General features: G+C 51.6%; 2 protein-coding genes across 10 annotated transcripts; one reads left to right on the top strand and one right to left on the bottom strand.

Moving 5' to 3' along the window:
- The first annotated feature begins 1,831 nt into the window (after positions 1 to 1,831).
- On the top strand, positions 1,832 to 16,418 carry ATXN2L (ataxin 2 like). 9 transcript variants are annotated; one of them, XM_012464589.3, is made up of 23 exons: positions 1,832 to 2,392; positions 4,212 to 4,248; positions 4,467 to 4,523; positions 4,610 to 4,681; positions 5,053 to 5,203; positions 5,657 to 5,781; positions 8,092 to 8,183; positions 8,836 to 9,036; positions 9,613 to 9,788; positions 9,955 to 10,065; positions 11,380 to 11,574; positions 11,671 to 11,742; positions 11,995 to 12,065; positions 12,240 to 12,535; positions 12,620 to 12,689; positions 13,245 to 13,391; positions 13,525 to 13,597; positions 13,688 to 13,875; positions 14,237 to 14,366; positions 14,460 to 14,581; positions 14,731 to 14,940; positions 15,113 to 15,302; positions 15,908 to 16,418. In XM_012464589.3, the coding sequence occupies exons 1-23, from the start codon at positions 2,094 to 2,096 to the stop codon at positions 15,955 to 15,957; spliced, it is 3,135 nt and encodes a 1,044-aa protein (XP_012320012.1). In that variant the 5' UTR covers positions 1,832 to 2,093; the 3' UTR covers positions 15,958 to 16,418. The 9 variants fall into 9 exon arrangements, with proteins under 9 accessions (XP_012320012.1, XP_012320010.1, XP_012320011.1 ...); XM_012464587.3 differs by having other exon boundaries at positions 15,113 to 15,356; XM_012464588.2 differs by having other exon boundaries at positions 11,362 to 11,574.
- A 5,707-nt stretch (positions 16,419 to 22,125) lies between these two features.
- TUFM (Tu translation elongation factor, mitochondrial) lies at positions 22,126 to 25,661 on the bottom strand. The gene is made up of 10 exons (XM_012464600.2): positions 25,530 to 25,661; positions 25,224 to 25,418; positions 24,630 to 24,796; positions 24,267 to 24,371; positions 24,014 to 24,178; positions 23,735 to 23,867; positions 23,544 to 23,648; positions 23,263 to 23,414; positions 23,050 to 23,169; positions 22,126 to 22,473 (listed from the first exon to the last, which is right to left on the bottom strand). The coding sequence occupies exons 1-10, from the start codon at positions 25,579 to 25,581 to the stop codon at positions 22,300 to 22,302; spliced, it is 1,368 nt and encodes a 455-aa protein (XP_012320023.1). The 5' UTR covers positions 25,582 to 25,661; the 3' UTR covers positions 22,126 to 22,299.
- Positions 25,662 to 27,390: the final 1,729 nt, after the last annotated feature.

The following is a 27,390-nucleotide window of genomic DNA, read 5'->3' as shown; positions in this document are numbered from 1 at the left end:
GCGATCTGGTATCACTGCTACCTCCACCTCCAGAGTTCAAGGGATTCTCCTGCCTCAGCTTCCTGAGTAGCTGAGATTACAGGCATATGCCACCACACCCAGCTAATTTTTGTATTTTTAGTAGAGACAGGGTTTCACCATGTTGACCAGGCTGGTCTCAAACTCCTGACCTCAAGCTTCCCAAAGTACTAGCATTACAGGCACGAGCCACCATGCCCAGCCTCTTTTCACTTTCTTAAAAAAGCTGCCCACTGCTTTAAGGATAAGGTCCAGGTCTCTTACAAGACTTGTCAGCCTTTAAAACCTGGTCCCAGGTTAGCTACCTCTTCCCCCCTTTAATTTTATAGTTAGACCAAGCAGAGATCTTCTTAGTCACATCCTATTCCCCTATCTAGAAACCCATCTCCCGGCCAGGAATGGTGGCTCACGCCTGTTAATCCTAGAACTTTGGGAGGCCGGGGTGGGTGGATCACCTGAAGTCAGGAGTTCGAGGTCAGCCTGACCAACGCGGTGAAACCTCGTCTCTATTAAAAACGCAAAAATTAGCAGGGCATGGTGGCGCACACCTGTAATCCCAGCTACTCAGGAGGCTGAGGCAGGAGAATTGCCTGAACTCAGGAGGAGGTTGTTGCAGTGAGCTGAGATCTCGCCATTGTACTCCAGCCTGGGCAACAAGAGCAAAACTCTATCTGGGGGGGGAAAAAAAGAAACCCATCTTCCTACCCTCTTATCAGTTTAAAAAAAATAATTTAAAATTTATTTCTTGTAGAGACAAAGTCTCACTGCGTTGCCCAGGCTGTTCTCAAACTCCTGGCCTCAAACGATCCTCCTGCCTTGGACTACCAAAGTGTTAGGATTACAGGTGTGAGAGCTACTGCCCCTGGCCCTCTTGTTGGTTATCTGGTCACCCAATACTGCATTAAGATTAGGTGTCACTCCTATTTGCTCTTGTAGTGCCCTGTGCTTCACCTACTAGATTTCATCAAATTCTCTGAATCCACCACTAGAGTGAAATCCTTGAGAGCAGAAAGCAGTTTAATTATCCTGTGTCCAAAACACGTAACTGAATGCCTAACTCATTTTGAATGAATGAAGTTACCTTCTTTGTAGGGTTGGGTGGAGGACTTTCAACTCAGAATTTTGGCCTTCAGATAGTCTTTGTTACTACAGTTTAAAGATTCATTCTTGGGCACGGAAGAACAATTTAGGTTAAAATCAATAAAATTTACAATAATTTAGGACGAGGCATAAATTTATCCGCAAAGATCAACACGCTCAAACGAATGAATCACTTTAATGCTCATCAGTCTTTTACTTAAAGCAAACAGGGTGGAGAGTAGCTCCTTGCGAAACCTACCACCTGCCTAAAAGCGCAGTCGCTCGGGTGGTCCAGTCCAGGAAAGGTTTTTGGCACTTTAAGACTCCGCCCAAAGGCCCCAAGTGGCGGAAGAGCCCCACGCACGACGTGCCGCCTCACATTCCCGCGGAGGCATCTCGACGCAGCGCCGGCATGGGCGGAGCGGCCGGCCCTTCCTCTGGCGCCTTCGGCTCCTCCCCCAGCCCTCACACGCTCATTGTGAAGCGACAGCGGCCGCCGGCTTCTAAGGCGGTTTGAGACCTTGATACCCTAAATCCTTAGCGCGCGTGAGCGCCCGCGCCGCTCCTTACCCACTCCCAGGGCTAGGGGTGCGAGGTTCACCGACTTGATTCTCTCCCTCCCTACCGCGGGAGCTGACCGCGCCGGTGTGCGCGGCACCTCGCGCCACCGCTCGCTCCGGCTGCCCCTCCCCCCGGGAGCTCCCGCCCGCGCGCTCCTCCCTCCCCGCGCCCCGGCGACGCGCACGCGCGCCAGCCCGGCTCGCGCCCTCTCGCTTTCCTCCAGCCCGCGAGACCCCCTCCCCTTCCGCCTCGCGGCGCTTCCTCGCGCCGCGGTCTTCTCTCTCCACCCCCGACACCGCGGGGCTCCCCCCGCCCGCCAACGGCGGGTCCCGGCTGCCCGATCTCCCTCGCTTCCCGCGCTCTCCGGCGGGGCCCCAGCCCCGGCCCCCTCTCTCCCTCCCTTCCCTCTGATTCCCCTTCCGGACGCTGCCATCATGTTGAAGCCTCAGCCGCCACAACAGCCCTCCCAGCCCCAGCAGCCGCCCCCCACGCAACAGGCCGTGGCCCGCCGGCCCCCCGGGGGCACCAGCCCTCCCAATGGCGGGCTCCCGGGGCCACTGGCCACCTCCGCGGCTCCGCCCGGGCCTCCAGCGGCTGCCTCTCCCTGCTTGGGGCCTGCGGCCGCTGCCGGCAGCGGGCTCCGCCGGGGAGCCGAAGGCATCTTGGCGCCGCAGCCGCCGCCGCCGCAGCAGCACCAGGAGAGGCCGGGGGCCGCCACCATCGGCAGCGCCAGGTGAGGAAGGTGGGCTCCGGGCGGGGGAGCCGCGGCCACCCGGAGGCGGGGGCTCGGTTCCGGCAGGGCGTACCCAGACTCGGCACCGTGAGGGGCACCGGCGGGGCGGGGAGCCCCCGTGAAGCCGGTGGACGGCCCCCTCAGGTCCAAACAGGTCGGAGGGAAAGGGTCCCCGAGCGGCCACCGGAACGCTGAGGGGCCGCGCTCGGCTCTCGGGGCCTAGTTAGGACTCGCAGCCCCGGCCTTCAGGGGAGGCGGGGCGCATCCCGCCGGCGCCGTCGGAACGGGGAGTTGGGGGGGCGAGGAGGTGATCGGGGTCCCCGGTTCCATTACCACGAAGGGTCTCGCGGTTCCCGGCTTTAGCCAATGGGGAGTCTGCTGCGGGAAGGGGTCCCCGGCCGTAGCCAATGGAGGGGGGCGCGCGGCCCATAGTTTGGCCAATGGGGAGGGAGGGACTTGGGAGCGGGTTGCTGCCTCCCTTTTCCCGGTCTGGCCAGTAGGAGGGGAGCGAGGTGGGCGGGGGGACGGAAGGAGGGACGACTGGGAGGACTGCGGGACGGGAACCTCTGGCGCGCGCGCCCCCTTCCCGTACGTGCGCGTGGATGCTCGGTCTCATGACCCGGGCATTTGCGCGTCCCGGGAACGCCTAGGGCAGGGGCTGGGAGAGTTCGTGGAGGGACTCGTCTGGTGGCGGTGCATGAGTAGTGGACGCCCTGCTCAGTTTTTCTTGTGCGCGCGTGTGTGTTAATGGAATTGAGAGTGGCGGCACACGCAGGCGCAGTGGGCTCTGATCGCGCGAGGTCTGGGGGGTTCGAAGAGGCCCGTGGGCCTTAGTGCGCAGGCGCAGACCGGGCGATGCCTCCCGGTGGATGGCTTTTGCGGCTGCGCTGTCCCCCAGACCCGCCAGCGGTCCCCTCTTCGTCCTCCTCAACCGCCGGTTACATCAGCCAGCGACGAGCAGGGTTACCTGGCGATTGGTGACATCCGCAGAGTGGGTAACAGGCTGAATGAGTCATGAGGTCGAGGGGATGGGGTGTGGAGGGGATACCCCTCCTTCCAGGGCTTGAGGCGTCAGGCTGCTGAAAATATGATTGTCTTTTCTGTTTGGGAGGTAACGTGCCTGAGCTAGGTAGTTCCGAAGCTGCACTCTTGGAGCTTTTGCCTGCTCAGCTGGGGTGGGTTTTTGGTTAATCTGTAGCATTGATCTGTTGGTAGCATACAGCTCTAACCCCTTTCTCGTTGGTTCTTAGAGCAATTGGCAACCATTGTTGATTGATATCTTTTTTTAACTGGCATTTGGAGGAAATATGTTTACTGGCTTTTTAACGCCTATTTTTTTCTTCCTCTACAAGATGAAAATCTTATTGATTGGCCAGGCGAAGTGGCTCATGCCTGTAATGCCAGCACTTTGGGAGGCAGAGGTGGGAGGATCCCTTGAGTCCAGGAGATCGAGACCAGCTTGGGCAACATAGGGAAATCCCATCTCTACTAAAAATGTAAAAAAAATAAAAAAGCCAGGAGTGGTAGTGCCCACCTATAATCCAAGCCTCTCTGGAGGCCAAGGCAGGAAAATCACTTGAGCCTGGGCGGTTGAGGCTGCAGTGAGCTGAGATTGTGCCACTGCACCCTAGCCTGGACAACAGAGGGAGACCCTGTCAAAAAAAAAAAAGGAAAAAAACTCTTACTGATTAATGATTTTGTAGTCTAAATCAGCATCATCAAGTGGTATATGCTTCTGGAATTGAACATTAATTTCATAGTGGTCTAAGAAGGCTTGACCAGACTTATATAATGAATTTCTTGTTTTTTTCTCTTATAGGGGACAGAGCACAGGAAAGGGGCCCCCACAGTCACCTGTGAGTGTCTCCTCCCACCCTCTTTAAGATACATGGACCTAAAAGATGCATAATGTGGGAATTTGGGGCACATTAGGTCTAGAGAGAGTCTGATGTACTCAGGAGGGCTGTGGGCCCAGCACGCACAAGGCAGAATGAGTAGAGTGTGGGCATTTCGAAAAGAAAGTGAGGCATTGACTGGTTATTCCTTTAATTCTCTCTCCTATGTTAACTGACAGGTGTTTGAAGGCGTCTACAATAATTCCAGAATGCTGCATTTCCTTACAGCTGTTGTGGTAAGTTGGTACTTAACCCCTGGGTTGTTTAAGGAACGTAATGCATCCATTTTCTGGAGATACTCTTATTTTTCCCTCTCTGCCAGGGCTCCACTTGTGATGTAAAGGTGAAAAATGGCACCACCTATGAGGGTATCTTCAAGACGCTAAGCTCAAAGGTCAGTGTACTCAAATGTGATGATTTTTGGAGTTGCAGAGGAGGAGGAGAAAGAAATAGGTTCTTTGAAGGTGTCAGTTGGGTGGTGTCAGATTATGCCTTTAGTTGTTTCTGTAGGCCTATGCGGAATAGTGCTGCTGGGAGAAAAGATAAATTTGAGGGCTGGGTACTTTAACATTTAAATAACTTTAAATTTTTGTGAGTTTTGCTAAGTCCTGTGGCTCATGTTGAGAAAACATTGCACTTGGTTCCAAGCGTATTGAGGATGTGGTGTCGTGAAAAGTTTGGGAAGGATAAGAGAAAGCTAGTGCTATTTATGCCTTCACATTTCTTGAAACTGACCCTGGGGTGTGGGGAATGGGGTGTTTGTAGTTTGAACTAGCAGTGGATGCTGTGCACCGGAAAGCATCTGAGCCAGCAGGTGGCCCTCGTCGGGAGGACATCGTGGACACCATGGTGTTTAAGCCAAGTGATGTCATGCTCGTTCACTTCCGAAATGTTGACTTCAACTACGCTACTAAAGGTACTGTCCTAGGCTGTTACCTCAGACCTGCTCTGTGTGCATAGAGGGCAGTTTGCGTGCAGGTGGAACACGTAGGTGTGTTTGGGTTTTTTCGTTTTGCCTTAATGCCTTTTCTTTTTTTTTCCTGAGGGAAGTGGCTGGATTTTTCTTCTTAAAAGCATGTCTTGATGTCTAATACATAATGGGATGAATTCCAGTCTGTGTTGTGGTTCTTCCTATTTTCTTTACTTAGTTTTTAACTTATTTTTTCTTTGGAATCATAATCTTGATAGGCTTTTTGTACTTTTTCTCTTGCCTCCCTACCCCTTGGCCATCTTGACACATAGGCACACATACTCTGGGCTTCTTAAACTTTTTGCTCCTGAACAACTTGTGGGGAGTGGGGTTAGGGGATGTTGGAAAGAAGTCTGTGAAATATGGCCTGACTCCTGATCTTCACCTCTGCCCCCACAGACAAGTTCACCGATTCAGCCATTGCCATGAACTCGAAAGTGAATGGGGAACACAAAGAGAAGGTGCTTCAGCGCTGGGAGGGGGGTGACAGCAACAGCGACGACTACGACCTTGAGTCCGACATGGTATAGTCTCCTTCCCTGAGAACCCGGATCTGGACAGACAGAATGAGTTGTTGACAGTGAGGTTCATTTGAGGGAAGAGGGAAATATTTACTGCTGCCTATTGATGATGGTCAGATAACAAATAGAAAATAGCAAAGTAAAAACCTAGTCTCAGCTGGGGGCAGTGGCTCATGCTTGTAGGCCCATCACTTTGGGAGGTCAAGGCCAGTGGATCACTTGAGGCAATGAGTTTGAGACCAGCCCAGACAACACGGCAAAACCCTGTCTTGACAAGATACATAAAAGCTAGCAAAGTTTGGTCGCATGTACCTGTAGTCCTAGCTACTTGGGAAGCTGAGGTGGGAGGATCACTTGAGCTTGGGAAGGGTCAAGGTTACAGTGAGCTGTGGTCACGGCAACTGCACTCCAGCCTGGCCCAGCCCTCTCACACATACACTAAAAAACCCAACTTACTCTCTTACTATCTGTAATTAATAACTGCTAACATTTGCATCAAGTTATTTTTCAGCATAACAAAAAGTATAGATTACTGTATAGGCCCATTTCCCGTCCCCAAATCAGCTACTCTGAGGGGTTTAAAATCTCTCATGAGGCTGAGTGTAGTGAGGTCATGCCTGTAAGTCCCAGCTACTTGGGAGGCCAAGGCAGGAGGATCACTTCAGCTGAGTTTGAGGCTGCAGTGAGCTGAGATTGTGCCACTGGACTCCAGTCTGAGCGACAGAGTGAGGCTGTCTCAAAAAAACAAACAAAAAAAACCTCATGAATAGAGCTGAGGATGGTGGTACACACCTGTAGTCCGAGCTTCTCAGGAGGCTGAGGTGCACTATGATTGAACTTGCACACGACCACTGTGCTTCAGCCTGGGAATCATAGTGAGACCATCTGTTCAGAAACAAATGTCTTGTGAATAAATACATTATTGTTTCGTTATGTTTAGTTTGTACAAGAATTGGCTTTTCTCGCCTTTTTGAATTTCTTGCGGTGCTACGTGGATCTAGTTATTTGCTTCTATTGTTGTGTATTGTCTTTATATTTACACGTGTATGTATGCACAGCAAATTGTATTCTTATCTGCATTTTGTTGCCATTATTTTGCTACTAACTATAGTATCTTGCTGGACTTTTAGAACGTGTATTCCCCACGCACATGTGCCAGAATTTCTCTGGGATATCTTGGAAATAGAATTTTTAGGTCTTAAGACTTTTCAATTTTACTAGTTATTGCTAATTTGTGCTGTAGTTGTTAGTAGTTATTAACAATTGCAGTTAGTAATTACAATTATTAGTTGATTACTTCTGCCAGCCACATTCCTATTTTTTTCATTCTTGGTTTGGTCACTTATTTTTGAGACGGGTGCTTTTTTTTTTTTTTTTTTTTTTTTTTTTTGGGAAACGGAGTTTCGCTCTTGTTACCCAGGCTGGAGTGCAATGGCGCGATCTTGGCTCACCGCAACCTCCGCCTCCTGGGTTCAGGCAATTCTCCTGCCTCAGCCTCCTGAGTAGCTGGGATTACAGGCACACACCACCACCATGCCCAGCTAATTTTTTGTATTTTTAGTAGAGACGGGGTTTCACCATGTTGACCAGGATGGTCTCGATCTCTTGACCTCGTGATCCACCTGTCTCAGCCTCCCAAACGGATTATAGGTGTGAGCCACCGCGCCCAGCTGCGCTTTTTTTTTTTCTTTTTTTTTTTGAGACAGGATCTCACTCTGTTGCCCAGGCTGGAGGCTGGAGTGCAGTGGCTTGATCTCAGCTAACTGCAACCTCTGCCTCCCCGGTTCAGGTGATTTTTCTGCCTCAGACAGTATTGTAAGCACATGCCACCATGGATGGCTAATTTTTCTATTTTTAGTAGAGATGGGGTTTCACCATATTGGCCAGGTTGGTCTCAAACTCCTGACCTCAGGTGATCCGCCCACCTCCCAAAGTGCTGGGATTACAGGTCCAGCCAGTCGCCCAGGCCTAAGCCCAGTGGTGCTATAAGAGTTCACTGCAGCCTCAAACTCCTGGGCTTAAGTGGTCCTCTCTCCTCAGTCTCCTGAGTAGCAAGTAGCTAGGACCCCAGGCATGTACCACACCACCCGGCTGTTATGTTATTTTTTTGTAGTGATGGGCTCTTGCTATGTTGCTCAGGCTGGCCTTGAACTCCTGGCCTCAGGAGATCCTCCTGCCTCAGCTTTTACAGGTTTCAGCCACTGTGCCCAGCCAATTTGGTCACATTTTGGGGTTTTTAAGCTGATGGAAGGGAAGTGACTTGTCGTGTTGTTTTACTTGCTGTATTTTAAAGCCTCCTTTCTTCCTCCACAGTCCAATGGATGGGACCCCAATGAAATGTTCAAGTTCAATGAGGAGAACTACGGTGTGAAGACGACCTATGATAGCAGTCTTTCTTCTTATACGTGAGTGTCTTGGTGCTTTCCAGGTGATGTGTTGGGGATGTGGGGTTACTAAGAGAAGACAGGTTTCCAGGTAGAACTTTGCTCATTCTTCTCTGGGTGTCTGGGGTTGCTGTTCCCGCTCCTACTCTGCCTTGTGGAACTGTTCCCTCAAGAGGTTTTTTGTTTGTTTGAGATGGAGTCTTGCTCTGTCACCCAGGCCTGGAGTGCAGTGGCATGGTCTCGGCTCACTGCAACCTCCGTCTCCCGGGTTCAAGTGATTTTCCTGCCTCAGGCTCCTGAGTAGCTGGAATTACAAACGCCTGCCACTATGCCTGGCTAATTCTTTTGTATTGTTAGTAGAGACGGAGTTTTACCACATTGGCCAAGCTGATCTCGAACTTCTGGCCTCATCCACCCGCCTTGGCCTCCCAAAGTGGGATTACAGGCATGAGCTACTGTGCCTGGCCAAAGGTTTTAAGCATCTAAGCGTTCCTCACAATTACACATAAGGCTACCTGAGATGCAGTAGGTTCCTGTTAAACCCAGATACTGAGTTAAGAGGATTAAATACTTGGGTGCCTGAACTGGTGATCGAACTGGTTGAAATGTTTTTCCTTTTTTCCTCTTTGTTCCCTGGCACTGGGATGGTGGTGGTCTGTGGGTGCTGTCTCAGGGTGCCCTTAGAAAAGGACAACTCAGAAGAGTTTCGTCAGCGAGAGCTACGTGCGGCCCAGTTAGCTCGAGAGATTGAATCAAGCCCCCAGTACCGCCTACGGATCGCCATGGAGAATGATGATGGGCGCACTGAAGAGGAGAAGCACAGTGCAGTGCAGCGGCAGGGTTCAGGGCGGGAGAGCCCCAGCTTGGCATCCAGGTGACTGTCACGAACAGCCGGGACTGTCCTGGGGCCTGGGCCCAGAGTTGATGGATGTGTGCTGTAGTTTAAGCCTCGAGACCATGTGAAATGTCATACATAGGTTTAGGGTTGAAGTCAGCAAGGTTATATAATTGGCCAAAAGTAACAAGGCTGAATGAAGCTTGTAGATCTAGGAAAAGAAACATTTCAGAACTTTGGTTTACTTTCACTTTTTTTTTTTTAATTCATCTATATATATGTGCTATTTCTTTTTATAAAAGTGAAATATAACTACATAATGTGTGTCTTATAGAAGCTCCCCCTGGAACTACAGTGTGATCTTACCTTTGTTATAGGTCAGGAGTTGTAGAATTGTGGAGTACTGGCCAGGTTGGTTGGCTCAAGAGTTGATGTCACATAAAATCATAAGCCATAGAACATTTAACTAGGGCAGATCTTCAAGTGGGATAGTGCTAGAGCCAGGCAGTGTGTATGTTTGGGTCAGAAGTGGGAGACTTTAGAAGAAGAAATGGCTTCATCTTTCCAAAACCTGGGTTTTGTGGCTACCTGGCCTTATTTGAACTCTTTCCTCAGGGAGGGGAAGTATATCCCTCTGCCTCAACGAGTCCGGGAAGGCCCCCGGGGAGGAGTTCGATGCAGCAGCTCTCGAGGTGGGCGGCCTGGCCTTAGCTCTTTGCCACCTCGTGGCCCTCACCATCTGGACAATAGTAGCCCTGGCCCAGGTTCTGAGGCCCGTGGTATCAATGGAGGTAAGTTATGAGGTAAACTTGGCGGGGCAGGGAAGGGGATGCTGAGGAGGTTGGGAGGGTAATTGCAGGGGTTTGGGTGGGTTGCAATGATGCTGCATTGGTGAGAATGTAATGTTGCAGGTTGTCTGCCTCTCTGACATTTTCATCATCTTAAAAAAAAAAACAGGCCCTTCCCGCATGTCCCCAAAGGCACAGCGGCCTCTGAGAGGTGCCAAGACTCTGTCTTCGCCCAGTAATAGGCCTTCTGGAGAAACTTCTGTTCCACCACCTCCTGCAGGTAAAGCTTCAGTAGTGTCGGGTGAAAAAATGGATAGAAAGAAAAACTGATAAATTTCATCAGTTTTATAAATTGATAAATATGTCAGTTGTTACAGTGGTGGAATGGGAGATAATTTTAAGATAGATGTTTTGGGAGTTTGAGATTTAGTCATATTGGGAAAGAAATCTTCAGTTTCCCTGGTGCAGAAGTCTCAACCTAGCAATCCATGGGTTGTGTCTGCTTGGCAGACATCTTTTGAGATATGAATCAGTTGCTGACTTTTGTGTGTGTGTGCAATGGAATCTTCACATTGTTGCCCAGGATGAAGTGCAGTGGCACCAGCTCACTGCAACTTCCACCTCCCTTTAAGCGATTCTCTTGCCTGAGCGTCCCCAGTAGCTGGAAACAGGGGCCTGCCACCACACCTGCCTCATTTTTTTTTGTTATTTAGTAGAGACAGGATTTTACTGTGTTGGCCAGACTGGTCTCAAACTCCTGACCTCGTGATCCACCTGGCCATTTGCTAAGTTTTTAAAACAGGCCGAGGTGAGCAGACTGCTTGAGCCTAGGAGTTCAAGACCAACTTGGGCAACATGGCAAAACCCCATCTCTACAAAAAAATTAAAAATTAGCTGGGCATGATGGTGTGCACCTGTACTCTCAGCTACTTAAGAGGCTGAGGTGGGAGGATCACTGAGCCTAAGAGGCTGCACTCCAGTCTGGGGAACAGGGCAAGACCCTGTCTCTAAATAAATAAATGAAATAATAGAAACCACAGAAAATTTTTAGTTTCTTTTGAATTACGGGAAGTTCTGTCAACTTAGCTTGCCTTGCTGCATAGCTCAAGTTGACTGGGACAGAATCCCAGCTACCCCCTTAAGCATTCCAGTCACTGGGGCAGGGTGGATCACCTGAGGTCAGGAGACCAGCCTGACCAACGTGTCGAAACCTCGTCTCTACTAAAAAAATAATACAGAATTAGCTGGGTGTGGCGGTAGCCACCTGTAATCCCAGCTACTAGGGAAGCTGAGGCAGGAGAATCACTTGAACTTGGGAGGCAGAGATTGCAGAAAGCCAAGATCTTGCCATTACACTCCAGCCTTTGCAACAAGAGTGAAACTTGGTCTAAAAAAAACCAAAAAGCATTCCAGTCACTGGTGATGCCTACCAGGCCATTTACCTGCTTATGTTACCTGCTTTGGCCTTCTAGACATTTAAGTTGGTGACCCTAGGTGTATAGAGTGTAAACTTTCTTGCTGATTTGAGTAAGGCCCTTGTACTTACTACTGTTGACCAGTAGTAACCATCCTACAGCTCCCCCTTTTCTTCCAGTGGGCCGGATGTATCCCCCGCGTTCTCCCAAGTCTGCTGCACCTGCCCCAATCTCAGCTTCCTGTCCTGAGCCTCCCATCGGCTCGGCAGTGCCAACCTCTTCAGCCTCCATCCCTGTGACCTCATCAGTCTCAGATCCCGGAGTGGGCTCCATTTCCCCAGCTTCTCCAAAGATCTCCCTGGCTCCCACAGATGGTAAGAGCTAGGTGTTTGAGTGCTGTGAATGCATGTTGAGTATGATGTGTGGTTCTGGACAGAAGGACTTTTGGGCATTTCTCTCTCCTTGCATAGTAAAAGAACTCTCTACCAAGGAACCTGGGAGAACTCTGGAGCCCCAGGAGCTGGCTCGGATAGCTGGGAAAGGTGAGGGTGGTTTTTTTTTTCTGCTGAGGACTAATGCTCCTTTGTCTGGGGGAGAGTATTTTAGTTAAGAAGTTTGTTGGAATTCACAGGCAAACAATGTTTATCAGCCCTTGGATCGCAGTTCCACTTCTGTGATTCTCAGGAGTTTCTCCTTTTTTCTTTGCTTACTTGTCCTCTATTCTCCTGGCACTGTGTAGTCACCTTAGAGAAAGAATGTATTGTATTTTCTTCTTTTTCACTGTTTTCTCATAGTCCCTGGTCTTCAGAATGAACAGAAACGATTCCAACTGGAAGAACTGAGAAAGTTTGGGGCCCAATTTAAGGTGAGAGAACTGTGGAAGTGAGCTGGGATGTTGGCAGGTTAAAGGGGTTGGGGTGCTTCGTAGATGAGGCAAAGGACTAGATAGGGGTCAAAAAGATGAAATCAAGGATGAAAGAAGAAAGCAGGGCCTAGGGTCTAGGTCAGACTGGACCATTTATGTATTTCTCCCTTCCAGCTTCAGCCCAGTAGCTCACCGGAGAACAGCCTGGATCCTTTTCCTTCCCGGATCTTAAAGGAGGAGGCCAAAGGAAAAGAGAAGGAGGTTGATGGTCTCTTGACTTCAGAGCCCATGGGGTCTCCCGTCTCCTCCAAGACGGAGTCCGTATCGGATAAGGAGGACAAACCACCCCTGGCACCAGCAGGAGGCACTGAGGGGCCAGAGCAGCCCCCACCACCTTGCCCAAGCCAAACCGGCAGCCCCCCGGTGGGCCTCATCAAGGGGGAGGACAAAGATGAGGGCCCTGTTGCTGAGTGAGTGGAGCGCAGTGGGGCGCTGGGAGGATGGCAGGAGGGACGGGAGCAAGCCATGAAGATTTACTGTACTTTCTTTCACAGACAAGTGAAGAAATCAACGTTGAACCCCAATGCCAAGGAGTTCAATCCTACAAAGCCTCTGCTGTCTGTGGTGAGCTGGGATGGGAGAATGTGGACTTTGGTTTCTGTGGGGAGACTTGGGCAGTGCTTATAGATGAATAAGGGGAGCGCTTCACTTCCAAGACCACTTGACTAGCAGGCAGTGTGAGGAGATGTCATAAAAATGTAAGGATGGCAACTTTGGGGCTGGCTTGGGGAAGTGGACTCAGTTCTCCAGGGTTGGGTGACCAGAGATCCCAGTGAGTCTGACAAGGAGTTAACGGGTTTTTCTTTGGTTTTTGGCATTTGGCTGAGAGAGTGTTAAGAGTGGGGTAGTCATGAACAGAAGCTCTATTTGGGCCAGCTGACTTGGCCTGAGCCCTCGTATTTGGAAGGTTTGTGATCTTGGACGTTACTTAAATTCTCTGCCTCACTTGTAATTTGAGAATGCTCATCTCTCAGGGTTTAGTGCGAGGCTTAACCAAGATCAGTGCAGAATGTGTTTGGTACCCAGCATTTCATGGATGCTAGCTGTTACTACTCTAGGCATGGCCAGGAGTAGAAGGGAAGATACAAAATAAAAGTGTCTTCCCTTTTTTTTTTGCAGAATAAATCCACTAGTACTCCAACTTCTCCGGGGCCTCGGACTCATTCAACTCCCTCCATCCCGGTGCTGACAGCAGGCCAGAGTGGGCTATACAGCCCCCAGTACATCTCCTACATACCTCAGATCCACATGGGACCAGCTGTGCAGGTATGCAGAGAGATTGGACTGGTCCCAGGGTTAGTGGGGTGGGATTTGGTGGGGCTGCCTGAGGGACCATGTCAGGCCTGTTCTGGGCATTTGTGAGCAAGTCATTCAGCCTCATCTGTGTCCTCATCCCTAGGCACCTCAGATGTATCCGTATCCTGTATCTAATTCAGTGCCTGGGCAGCAGGGCAAGTACCGGGGAGCAAAAGGTGAGCAGGGCTGGGAGGGGCAGGCAGTGAGGCTGCCAAGGGCCTACTGGCAGGTGGAGCTTGAGCTCTGCTCTCTTCCCTCTCCTCCAGGCTCCCTGCCCCCGCAGCGCTCAGACCAACACCAGCCAGCCTCAGCCCCGCCAATGATGCAGGCTGCCGCGGCTGCCGGCCCACCTCTGGTGGCTGCCACGCCCTATTCTTCCTACATCCCCTACAACCCTCAGCAATTCCCAGGCCAGCCTGCCATGATGCAGCCCATGGCCCACTATCCCTCACAGGTGACTATGGCGCAGGAGGGCAGTGAGGATCCAGGGCCCCTGCTAGGGATCCCATCTTCTCCGGAGACTCGGGAGCTGGCTGGGGGTGTCAGGCAGCGTTGTGGATGGGATTGGCCAGCTGTGGGATTGGCGGTGTCTCAGTTGGGTGTGAACCCCGGCTTTGGTGGCACCTGTAACAAGGCATTGGATATCTGTATCTCTGAAGTGTAGCGGAAGTAGTGTCTGCTGGGTGGGATTGTTGTGAATGTTGAATCAATAGGGTGATTGTGAGGAGGCCCGAGCAGTGCTATGCAAGCAGTGACTGGCAGGAAGACACGTTCCTAGCTGGCTGTGCCAACCATTCCTCTCTCTGTCCTGCCAGCCGGTGTTTGCCCCCATGCTTCAAAGCAACCCACGCATGCTGACGTCGGGCAGCCATCCCCAGGCCATCGTGTCATCCTCCACCCCTCAGTACCCTTCTGCGGAGCAGCCCACCCCCCAAGCCCTTTATGGTGAGTTCTACTGCGCCTGGCCCTTCTGTTCTGGGCTGTGCACTGACCCTCTCTGGTGTGTTCAGCACTGGTTTTCCCTCTTTCCTGCTGCAGCCACTGTTCACCAGTCCTACCCACACCATGCCACGCAGCTCCATGCCCACCAGCCGCAGCCAGCTACCACGCCTACCGGGAGCCAGCCGCAGTCCCAGCATGCGGCCCCCAGTCCTGTCCAGGTGCCTGCCTTTGGGGGTGCCGAGTGGTCAGGGCAGGAATGGGTGGTTGGGAGAGTGGGATAGAGCTAGGGGCATTTCTCAGTGTCGAGGACCAGGGGCCAGCAAGTAGCTGGCTTGGATGGCACTCAACCTTCCCCTCCCCCTGACAGCATCAGGCGGGGCAGGCCCCACACCTGGGCAGTGGACAGCCACAGCAGAATCTGTACCACCCAGGGGCCCTGACAGGCACACCGCCCTCTCTGCCACCGGGACCTTCTGCCCAGTCCCCTCAGAGCAGCTTCCCCCAGCCAGCCGCTGTGTATGCCATCCACCACCAGCAGCTGCCCCACGGCTTCACCAACATGGCCCATGTTACCCAGGTAAGAGCCCAGCTGACCCACTACTTCTGGGTCTGTTTGCCAGGGCCTGTCTGCGATGGGGCCATCCCATTCCCAAGTCCCTGGTTCTACCTTGCCATAGTGCTCCCTGACTGGCTCTGAGTCCGTCTCAGGATTCTGTGGTCCTCCTGGCTACTTTTTTTGTTCTCCACAGGCCCATGTCCAAACTGGAATCACAGCAGCCCCGCCCCCTCACCCTGGGGCTCCCCACCCGCCCCAGGTGATGCTGCTGCACCCACCCCAGAGTCATGGGGGGCCCCCCCAAGGCGCGGTGCCCCAGAGTGGGGTGCCTGCACTCTCAGCTTCCACACCCTCACCCTACCCCTACATCGGACACCCCCAAGGTGAGCAGCCTGGCCAGGCGCCTGGATTTCCAGGAGGAGCCGATGACAGGATTCGTGAGTTCTCATTAGCTGGGGGAATTTGGCATGGAAGAGCTGAGGGGCTGCAGGTGGGGCAGGATGCACGGGTTCTGGGTGGGGAGTGAGGGGTCTTGGAGGCAGGGCTGTCCCACAGGGCGCCCGCCGACCTGCACCTGTCTGTGAAGTATGTAGGGTGGGCAGAAGCCACAGTCGCCGCCGCCAGGGGCTTGCTCCTGGCTCTGTCCTTTGCTTCCCTCCGTCCTCGCTCAGTTGTGATCCAGCAGCCCCCCTCCCCACTGCCTCCCCAGCTCTCAGTGACCCCGACTGTCTCCTGACTTAGCCGAGGTAAGGTCAGTGCAGCAGACAGGGCCAGACTGGGGTGTGGGGGGCTGAGCTGGGCACACAAGTGAGGGCTCTGGCTTACTGGGAAACAGCGATTGACCTGTGCTTCTGACAGCCCCTGAGACACCTTGAGGAGGCCGCTCCTTCCCAGACACACCCCCACACCCCTACTGGACGGCATTGGAGGAAGGGACAGCTGCTTGGGTTCTAATGCTCCTGCTCTCTTCTCTTTCCCCTCCAACCAGTTCAATCTCATCCCTCCCAGCAGCTCCCCTTCCACCCCCCGGGGAACTGAAGATTGTCCTGGCCGCGACCTGAGACCTCCATGAGTGGAGGGAAGAGTGATCTATGTCTCTTCCCCCAGCAGCTCGGACCACTCCCAGCCCCCCCATCCCCCCTTTCCCCAGGGGAGCTGGGGAATTCCTGCCAAGCACCTTGAATGGGAGGGGCCTCACAGAGGGCAGGGCCAGGGTCCAGCAGGGGTGGGGGGTTCCTGCTCTGCCCCTGCCCGTCCCCACCCAGTCTTGCCCTCCCATCCTCTCATCTATTCCCCCGCTGGAGACGGAAGATCTTTTATTTTCTATTATTTATAACTTCAGACTTGGGCCCCCTGTTCTTTCTTTCCCATTAACTTGAGTGACCTGTGTGAGAGACAGACAGATGCCCCACGAGGATGGCTGGACAAGGACTTTTACTTTTTATTACATAAAAATATTAAAAAATAAATAAAAAAAATAAAATTTTAAACTAACTTAACCTGCCTCAAGTTTCCTCCTTGGAGACTAGAGTGCGATGATAGCTGTCAGTCTTATGTGACATTGGTAGGTGCTGCATTGTCACCTGTTCTCCTTCACGTCTGTAAAATTTGTGGCCAGTGGCCGGGAACGGTGGCTCACGCCTATAATCTCAACACTTTGGGAGGCCAAAGCAGACAATGAGGTCAAGAGAGACCATCCTGACCAACATGGTGAAACCTTACCTCTAAAAATACAAAAGTTAGCTGGGCATGGTTGTGTGTGCCTCTAGTCCCAGCTACTTGAGAGGCTGAGACAGGAGAATCACTTGAACCCAGGAGGCAGGGGTTGCAGTGAGTGGAGACTGTGTCACTGCACTCCAGCCTGGCAACAGAGCAAGACTCTTCTTTCCAAGAAAAAAAAAAAATTGTGGCCTGTTTTTGAAACCTAGGGTGATAGGGAGCCAGATGAGGCTCCTGTGCCATCGATTTGAAGGTGGGTTCCAGACTTTGTGTGAGGTTGTATAGTTGATGACAGGTTCTGGATTACTGGATGACTAAAAGCACATGAGATAGGAGTCCCCTTCCCAAGATTGGCACAGTCTCCGAGGATGCTGCCCCTGGCTGGCTCTGGAACTGCTGCATAGATAGATCACCCAGCTGCCCAGTGACTTTGATCATCTTGGCATCATCTCAAGGTGTAATTTAAAGTTTCATTTCTTTTTTTGAGGCAGTTTTGCTCTGTCACTCAGGCTGGATTGCAGTGGTGCAATCTCGGCTCACTGCACTTCCGCCTCCTAGGTTCACACAGTTCTGCCTCAGCCTCCTGAGTAGCTGGGATTACAGGTCCTTGCCACCATGCCCGGCTAATGTTTGTATTTTTAGTAGAGACAGGGCTTCACTATGTTGGCCAGGCTTGTCTCAAACTCCTGACCTCAGGTGATCCACCAGCCTCGGTCTCCCAAAGTGTTGGGATTACAGGCGTGAGCCGCTGTGCCTGGCCTTAAGTTTATTTCTAATATGAGTACCTCATAATTACATGCACTTCTTTATGTTGAAGGCTGAATGTTTATGGTCATTGGAATTAAAGGCCTGATTGGTGCGCAGCTAAGAGTGTGTGGGTGAGAGTTGTAAAGGTGAAGGTGTTAGAGAAGAGGGGAGAGGATTGTTTGGGAACTGGGTTTACTGGGAAGCAGGAGTGAAATTAGGCATTATGGATGGGACCAGAAGATTGAAGCATGGGATGTGGGAATGACCACAGGCTTCAGAGGAGGTATTTATTTATTTATATTTTTTATTATATATATTTTTAACCACAGGATAAAAGGAGGTAGTTTTTCATCAAGGTTGTTGGAAATTGTGAGAGACCTGACCTTGGTCTCCTTGTCTATAAAATGGAGGTGATTGCACTTTTCCAGAATTTTAAGGGCTGGTGCTCAGTGGTAGGGGTGTTTTAACTCTTACCAAAGCTAGAGAAAGCTGAGAGAGACCAGGAGAGGAAGAGTGATGGCTACAGTATTGGGGAAGAGTCCCAGGGTATCATGGTGGGGAGGGGAGAAGGGAGTATTCTAAGAGGTTAAAAAAAAAAAGATTTTATGTGGTAGCCACTTGGCTGCTAAAAATGGCCAGGGTTGGGGTCCCAAGAGTACTCAGCAGATGGGCGTGGGGGTGGTGCAGGAGCAGCAAGCCTTCAGCTGGGCTCAGGGTGTTTGAAGTACAGGTGGAGAGACAGGTCTTTACTGTGAAATAGGACAAGTATTACTGAGTAGTTTTTAATTTTTTTTTTTTTTTTTTTTTTTTTAAGAGATGGGGCTTCATTATGTTGGCCAGGCTGGTCTTGAACTCCTGGGCGCAAGCTGTCCTCCCACCTTGCCTTCCCAAAGTGCTGAGGATTACAGGTGTGAGGTACTGTGCCTGGCTGAGTAGTCATTTTGATGCTTTCTGGAAGGACTGCAGATTGTACAGCAGTTCCCCTGTACCTGTGGGGGATGTGTTCAGAGATGCCCAGTGGATGCCTGTAGTACTGAACCTTGTGTATACTATCTATGATGAGGTTTAGTTTCTAAGTTAGGCACAATACTCTTGTGCTTTGGGGCCGTTACTAAGGGTTACTTGAACACAATCACTGCAGTACTGTGACGGTCGATCTGATAACCAGCATGGCTACTAAAGTGAGTGACAGGCAAAAGGATGGTTCACGTTCTGGCAGGATGGCAGAAGATTTCATCACACTATCAGAATGGTGCTCAACTTAAAATGTGAACTGTTAAATAGAAAATTCCAGCTGGGCGCAGTGGCTCACGCCTGTAATCCCATACTTTGGTAGGCCGAGGAAGGTAGATGATTATTTGAGATAGTAGGAGTTCGAAATCAGCTTGGCCAACATGGTGAGATGTCATCTCTACTCAAAATACAAAAATTAGTTGGGTGTGGTGGTGAGCACCTGTAATCCCAACTATCTGGGAGGCTGAGGCAGGAGAATCACTTGAATCTGGAACGCAGAGGTTACAGTGAGCCGAGATTGCGCCACTGTATTCCAGCCTGGGTGACAGAGTGAGACTGTCTCAAAAAAAAAAATAGAGAATAACAGAAATAATCAGACCAAGGTTGACAGTGGATAACTGAAACCAGAGATAAGGGCAGAGACTACTCTATGTTTACCATCTTTGGGCAGAAATCTGAGTTGGAAGGGGACTTAACCTTCAGCCAGCCAGAAATTCCCCTAGGCAGCCTTGCCTTGAGCGCTGAGAAGACAAATCTGCCATGTCATTAAACAATTCTTTTTGCAACGTTCTTACCACCACCTTTCCTCTCACCTGCTTCCCTTAGTTTGCCTCTGTTTAAGAGTCAAAGATCAGGTTTTGCATTTTCTCAAAACAGCTCTTAAGTTGAGCTCAAGAGCCCTCCCTTCTGGGAGCTCATCTCAGCCATCCTGGTTGTATTCATTTGTCGAGATTCACTTGCGATAGAGGTGCTTGTTAATCTCTGCCAAGCCTTGCTTTGCTTGGTGTCAGCATCCTTGCCAGTCATCACTCCCAAGTTTTTGAAAATCCATTCAGCATTTTATTCCCTGCATATTTGAGAAATGGCCTTTTTCTTAATTTTATTTTTTCTTTATTTTTTCTTTTGTATATAGAAACAGGGCCTCCCTATGTTGCTCAGGCTGCTCGCAAACTCCTGGGCTCAAAGGAGCCTCCTGCCTCCGCCTCCCAAAGTGTTGGGATTCCAGGTGTGAGCCACTGTGCCCAGCTGGCCTTTTTCTTTTCTTTTGAGGCAGAGTCTTACTCTGTTGTCCAGGCTGGAGTGCAATGGCGTGATCTGAGTTCACTGCAACCTCTGCCTCCCAGGTTCGAGCGATTCTGCCTCAGCCTCCCCTGTAACTGGAATTACAGGTGCCCACCACTACGCTCGGCTAATTTTTGTATTTTTAGTAGAGAAGGGGCTGCTCTCAAACTCCTGACCTCAGGTGATCTTCCCGCCTTGGCCTCCCAAAGTGCTGGGATTACAAGTGTGAGCCACTGTGCCTGGCCTGTCTAGCTAATTTTTATATTTTTAGTAGAGATGGGTTTTTGCCATGTTGCCCAGACCGGTCTCAAATTCCTGGCCTCAAGTGATCTGCCCACCTCAGCCTCCCAAAGTGCTAGGATTATAGGTGTTAGGCACCACACCTGGCCTTTTTTCTTAATTTTATTTTTATTTATTTACTTATTTTGAGACAGTTTCGCTGTTGCCAGGCTGGAGTGCAGTGGCGTGATTTTGGCTCACTGCAACCTCCACCTCCCAGGTTCGTGATTCTACTGCCTTAGCTTCCTGACTAGCTGGGATTATAGGCGCCTGCCACCAACACCCAGCTAATTTTTGTCTTTTTAGTAGAGATGGGGTGTCATCATGTTGGCCAGGGTGGTCTCAATCTCCTGACCTCCTGATCTGCCCACCTGGTCCTCCCAAAGTGCTGGGATTACAGGTGTGAGCCACTGCACCCAGCCTTTTCTTAAATTAAGGAATGTTTCAACCAGTAAATGGTGAAAACAAAACTCATTCAACTGCTCACCCCTGTGATTGAAACTGGTGATAAAGCAGTGACAACCCCTCAAGTGCACTTCAGGACTTGATCATTTATCTTGCAGAGGTACTTTCCAAGTACTTCTTCTTATTTACTGGGTCTAGAGATGAACAAAATACAGGCATGGCCCTATGGCACTTCCACTTAATCGTGCTTCACCGGTAACTGCACTGTTTACTAATTGAAGGTTTGCAGCAACTGTCGAGCATGTCTAAAGTCACCATTTTTCCAACAGCATGTGCTCACTTGTCTTTATCAGCAGTTTGGTTTTTTTTCTAGCAATAAAGCTTTTTTTTTGAGACGAAGTCTCACTCTGTTGCCAGGCTGGAATGCAGTGGCACAATCTTGGCTCACCGAAAACTCTGACTCCCTGGTTCAAGCAATTCTCCTGCCTCAACTTCCCGAGTAGCTGGGATTACAGGCATGCACTACTGTGCCAGCTAATTTTTGTATTTTTAGTAGACACGGAGTTTCACCATGTTGGCCAGGCTAGTCATGAACTCCTGACCTCCTGATCCACCTGCCTCGGCCTCCCAAAGTGCTGGGATTACAGGCGTGAGCCACCATGCATGACCTAAAGCTTTTTTTTTTTTGAGACAAGTCCTGTTCTGTCATCCAGGCTGGAGTGCAATGGTGCAGTCTCAGCTCAGGTGTCTTTCTTTAAAAAAAAGTTTTCTTAGACATTACACACTTAGTAAATTATAGTATACAGTTGACCTTTGAGCAATTGGGGTTCAAACTGCACAGGTTCACTTACATGTGAATTTTTTCAAATACAAGTTACGTGGAGTTTGCCTGCCCCCGCCTCCCTCCCGCCTTGGCCTCCTAATAAACGTAAAGACAATGAGGGCCTTTATGATGATCCACTTCCACTTAGTGAATATATTTTCATTATGATTTTCTTAACATTTTCTTTAGTTTTATTGTAAGAATACAGTGTATACTACATATCACACAAAAAGTATGTGTTTGCATGCTATCAGCGAGCTTCTGGCTTGCAGCAGGTTACTAGTTATATGTGAGGAGCTGAGCATGGTAGCTTACACCTCTAATCCCAGCAGTTTGGGAGACCAAGGTGGGAGGATCACTTGAGCCCAGGAGTCCCAGGCTGCAGTGAACTAGGATGGTGCCACTGCACACCAGCCTAGGTGACAGTAAGACCCTTTATCTCTTACCCTCTTTGTTCAGTCTCCCTGTGAAGACTCAAAAATTGCCAATGCTGATTATATTTCAAGTCATCATGGAGTCATTGGCTATGATAGTGCCACTGTGCAAAGCTGGCCCCATCTCAAAAACAAAAATTTCTGTGACCTGCTTTATTATGGTAGCCTGGAAGCAAATCTATAGCGTCTGAGGTATGCCTGTCCAGTCCCTACACCTACAGAATGTGAATGGGCACTAGTATTCTGAGGAAACAAGGTGGGTCTGGTACCTGAGCTGAGGCCATGCTGGCTCCAGAATGACAGAACATCTTTCCTACTATTTCCCAGGAGGCTATTCAATGGCATCCTACTGCATCTAGGCAATCACTAAGCTCACTGGACTCGATTTCTCTGTTAAAATGGCTCTAGGATCTCACAAGCTCTTCTTCTGTCTGGGGTTTGACACCCTTTTTGTCCTCCCCCATCATCTCCAACTCACACAAAGGATGCAGGACGCAGCCTGGCTTACTATTCACAGAAGTTTATTGACCTCCCAAACCAGGCAGGCCAACCCTTCCAACCAGGGGAAGTGTCCATCTAGCTGCCCTCTGCTGGGTTGCAGCCTGTGCCCTGAGGGGCCACTGGAAGCAGGAGGGAGCCCTGGCCAGCACAAGGAAACCTGAGCAGAGGTCTGCACACTTAACTCCACTTGATGTTCTTCTCCTCCTCAGTCATGGCTGGCGTGTCGGTGACTAGACCGGTGCCGATGGTCCGGTTGCCATCTCGAAGGGTGAAACGCTGGCCTTTCTCTAAGATCATTGGCTGCCGCAAGATTAGGCTGAGCTTCAGGTCCTCCCCGGGCATGGCAAGCTCCTAGAGTGGGAAGAGAAGGATCATGCGTGGCCTCCAGGGTGCCTTCATTCCTTAACATTTTGTTGGCTACCTCAGAGGTTAAGAGTCATGGGAAAATGCAGCAGGGGAATGGTTCTGCCTGGGGACAGTTCACCCATCCCAGGCTGTCAGGCAGATGCAAACAGCCTTTTGAGACAGGAGAACATGAAAGAGCAGTGATAAATGCTCCCAAGGTGTGGTCTCGAGAAAAAAATGTCTAGGAAGTTGTGGGTTATGCAGTTTCCTGGTCACAGGACTTTCCTAAGCCTTCATACACAGTGAAATTCAAAAAGAAGAGACCTAAGAAATCTTTCTGTGGGCAAACTGCTGGCAGAGCTAAGCTTTTAACCTGCTTCAGCTTTGGGCATACTGGATGAGGACTCCCCACCTCTAAGTCCATGAGCCATGCCTCTTATGATGGCTAGCAGCACAAGCAGCCCCTTTCCACCCAAGGAAATAAAGCCACTTGGATTGTCACAGTATATCTTTGGAACTGAGTGAAGCAAAGGTGATATAAAAAGTCCCCCTTCCACCCTACATTCCTCCCACCCACCATACCTTCCCTGGGGGCAGGATAACCCGACAGGCCATGTCCCAAGTCATGGAGAACATGATAGGCATGTAGTGGGACACAAAGGGCTTGTGGCGGCCACCTTCCTCCTTGCTGAGGATGTAAACCTGGAGAAGAGAGCAATGAGGGTGAGCTGGGCTCGGCTGGAATGCTGGGGACAGCTTGGCTCAGCCCCGCCCACCATCACCTGGAGCCCTTACCTGGGCCTCCACCTTGGGGCATGCCTGGACAGAACCCGGCTTGACCATGACCAGGCCCCGCCGTACATCCTCCCTCTTCAAGCCTCGGACCAGGGCCCCGAGGTTATCTCCGGCCTCGGCCCTCTCCAGGCTCTTGTGGAACATCTCAATGCCTAGAAGGGAAAGAGAAAAGGAAAAGGGAGAAGGGAAGCGAGTGTGAGGCAGAGGGAAGGCACAAGGGATCTGCCAGGAGTAAGGCCACCCTGCAGCCCGCCCCTGCTCCCCAGGCTGGCCTCCCTTACCTGTCACCACAGTGCGGATATTCTTGCTATGTCCCAGGAGCTCACAGTCATCTCCCTTCTTTAAAATGCCACGCTCTAGCGTACCTGTCACCACAGTGCCACGGCCTGGGAGGTAACAGGACAGGATATCAGGGACCCAGAGCTAGGCTGCTGCTAGAGAGAGTGTGTGGGAGAGCAGGCACAGTCCTCACCAGGGATGGAGAACACCGACTCTACGGGCATCAGGAAAGGCTTCTCCAGGTCCCGGGTGGGCACGGGGATATAAGTGTCCACAGCATCCAGCAGCTTCTGCACAGACTTCAGGCCTAACTCAGGGTCCCGACCCTGTTGAGGGGAAGTGACAGGACTCTGAAATTCCCATTCCGCTCCTGTCAATTACCAAAAGCCACTTCCCAGACACAGAGCAGAGCTCTGGTTGCCCATCTAGCCCCACCCTCTGCAGCAGCCACCCTGCCTGACCCGGCCTTCACCTCAAGGGCACAGAGAGCAGAGCCTACGATGACTGGGGTCTCCTGTCCTTTATAGCCAAACTCAGTGAGCAGCTCCCGGATCTCCAGCTCCACCAGCTCCACCATCTCAGAGTCCTGGACAGCATCAGCCTTGTTCACATACACCACCACATGCTCCACCCCAATCTGTAGATGGCAGAGAGACGGGGACAGTGTCTGGAGGGGCCCAACTACCCATTCTTCCCCTTTGCACCACTACTCAGGGTCGGAGTACCTGTCTGGCCAGCAATAAGTGCTCTCGAGTCTGGGGCATGGGGCCATCATTGGCTGCTACCACCAGGATGCAGCCGTCAAGGGGTGCGGTGCCTGTGATCATATTCTGGGTAGGAGGAGGAGAGGAAATAGCCAGGTTTAATGAGTTCTTCAGTCCACATCCATGCAGCCAAGTGTAGCACTTAGAAATTGAGGCCCCCTTTCTTGGCTATCTCACCACCACCCGTTCTGAGTGGCCATGCCCACAAACCTACCATCTCATATCCAAACACTGAATATCTTAACCCCCTCCCCACAAGCCTAAGATTTATCCCGAAATGAGGTAGCTTCTGGCCCTGTCTCCAGTGTCCCCAGCAACCCTCACCTTAACATAATCTGCATGACCCGGGCAGTCTGTGTGGGCGTAGTGGCGGGCGGCAGTGCTATACTCCACATGGGCCGCATTGATGGTGATACCCCGAGCTCGCTCCTCCGGGGCATTGTCAATCTCCTCGTACTTCTTGAACTTAGCCCCACCTCCCTCGGCTAGAACTAAAGGAGGAAGAGAACACACCTCTCAGCTAAAGTTCCAGTGCTAGAGGCAGAGCTTAGACCACACCCCTGAACTCTCCCACCTAATACATAACCTCCTCCAATCTCCAGCTCTTCCAACAGAGAGAACTATGGGTCAGAAAGAAATGTTAAGAGAGCCTTAAGGGTCGGCCCTGTGACTTCTTTAGAAGAGTACAGCCTCTGCTTGCAGAGCATTCCCTACGGCTAGAGAGAAGCCACTGGAGGATCACAAAGTTCTTCCTGATCAGGGGAAATTTGTCTCCTGCATCTCCCAATTCACCCGCCGCACAAGTTCGGGCTCTTGGGGCCACAGTAAACTCCTCCAGCAGACACTGCTGGTCTCGCCTCCCTGGCTCCACGTCCCAGCAGTAGATAGGGCGCTGCTGGACGCGCCCACCCCACTCACTCTTCGTGATGGCTGCAGTCAGCGTCGTCTTGCCGTGGTCCACATGGCCAATGGTACCCACATTCACATGTGGCTTGTCGCGCACGAAAGTCTTCTTGGCCTCCACGGCCAAGCTGCGGCACAAGAGGGACAATGCCGGGGCCTTCAGCGGCCGCAACAGACCCTGCAGCAGGAAAGTCGGGCTGACGGCGAGACCTGCCGGGACCCAAGCTTGGAGTCAGGCAGGACGGGGGTCAGACCAAACCCAGCCACCTACCACGCCCCCAATGTGTTCCTGAGCCGCCATCACCCTCCCCGACCCCTCACCGCTGAAACGGGTCGTCGCACGCAGCAGAGTGGCGGCCGACATTGTGGCCATACACGCGCCCCGGAAACCGGGGAACCGGGACAAGTAGCCGGAGCGTGCAGCGGATGAAGGGCGCTTGCGGCTAGAAAGCACTTCCGGCGGAAGTACAGGCCAGGAGGGCAAGTCCGGGCCCCTCTAGCCGCCAGTGTCTATGGCCGTCTCCGCGGACATCAGGCGCGCGGCTGAAGACGTCATGTAGGGGGCATGTGTCTCGGGGGCGACGAATGAGGTAGAGGGTTTCCACCATTCGGGCCTCACGGGCTGAGGGGCAACGTAGTTCTTTTTGGCGGCCGCGGGGGGCACTGGGGACTAAAGCACCGATGCAGCGAAGGCTCATGGGCGTGGTAGTTCCTGGGGCGGCGGGCTGTGGAGGCGCCCAGGGTGGGAGTCTGGCGGGCTAGGCCGGATCCGAGGGAGGGGCTCAGGCTCCGGGAGGCAGCGGCGGCTCCCACTGCTCGGGAACCTCCTGGGCCCGGCAGAGAGAGACCTCGAGTCCCCCGGAGTAGGACTCGCTACGCGGGTCTTGGGAGACATCTGGCCGCCTCTGCCGCAGCTGGAGGTAGGACCAGGTCCTGGACGCCTTTCGCGGGTGGGGTGAAGTGTAACCTCTCTCTCCGCTGACACTTTGTTTTCTTATCTGTAAAATTGGAATAGTAGTATCCACTTCGTAGGGCGATCCTTTCATCTGGCCCTGAGAGGAGATGAACTGGGTAGGAGTCACGGATGTGGTCCTGGGTGGTAGTCAGGGTGGGGCCCTGTGAGGTCAGGCAGCTTGCGGGGACCCTGTACTGCTTGACCTCACAGGGCCAGAGCCCACCAGACAGCCAGCTTCGGTGCCCACCCTTATGGCCACTCAGCTGCCTAGGGAGCAGTTCCGTTGGGCGTCGCCCCACCCACCTAATTTTACAGATGACACCAAGGACGAGGAGCCAACTAGGGGAGCCTTTAAGGGCAGCCTGAGTCTCTTTTATTCCGTCTGTGGCCCCAGCACCTAACAGGGTGGAGCATGCAGTAAATATTGAATGAATGAGTGCAAGGGTAGTCAATGACCCTTAACTTTCACATCCATCATCTCATGACAGCTTCTGCATGGCACTCCGAAGTGTTAATTGTGGCTGCTTAACCCTGATTTATGTTTCGGAACTCATCAGATCCCGAGACTCAGTGGACAGTGTTTGTTTCAAATAGATTCCCTAATTCCTCCCCTGGAGATTATGATTCTGTGCACAGACTGGGAAGCTGTATAACAAACACCCTTCTAAAACTGAGAGGACGTTGGGCGCGGCGGCTCATGTCTATAGTCCCAGCACTTTGGGAGGCTGAGGTGGGAGGATCGTTTGAAGTCAGGAGTTCAAGACCAGCCTGGGCAGATTAGGAGATACCCCGCCCCGCCCCCCCGCCCCCCCCGCCCCCCCGCCCCCCGCATCGCTACAATTTTTTTTTTAATTAACCAGGCACAGTAGCATGCACCGTAGCCCCTGCTACTCAGGAGGCTGAGGCAGAAGAATTGCCTGAGCCCAGGAGTTCAGGGCTACGGTGAGGTATGATCATGACACTGCATGCATCCCACTCTGGGTGACAGAGAATCAGACCCCATCTGTAAAAACATTTTTTTAATGAAAACTCGGAGGAGTTTGGGAAACTCTGAACTAGAGCTTTATAATGTGCAGGCATTCATATTGTTTCACAATCAGCGCTCCCAGTGCTACCCTGGGTGGTAGGATCTATTATTTCCCCCATTTTGCAGGTGTGAAAACTGATGGTCAGGAGTCTATCTTAAGACACTAATGGCCACTAACAACATGTGAGTTTTTTGGGAGT

The sequence above is a fragment of the Aotus nancymaae genome, unplaced genomic scaffold (assembly GCF_030222135.1).
Source record: "Aotus nancymaae isolate 86718 unplaced genomic scaffold, 86718_ANA_hifiasm-v0.15.2.pri h1tg000049l, whole genome shotgun sequence".
NCBI lineage: Eukaryota > Metazoa > Chordata > Mammalia > Primates > Aotidae > Aotus > Aotus nancymaae.
This window is presented reverse-complemented; position numbering and strand designations above follow the sequence as displayed.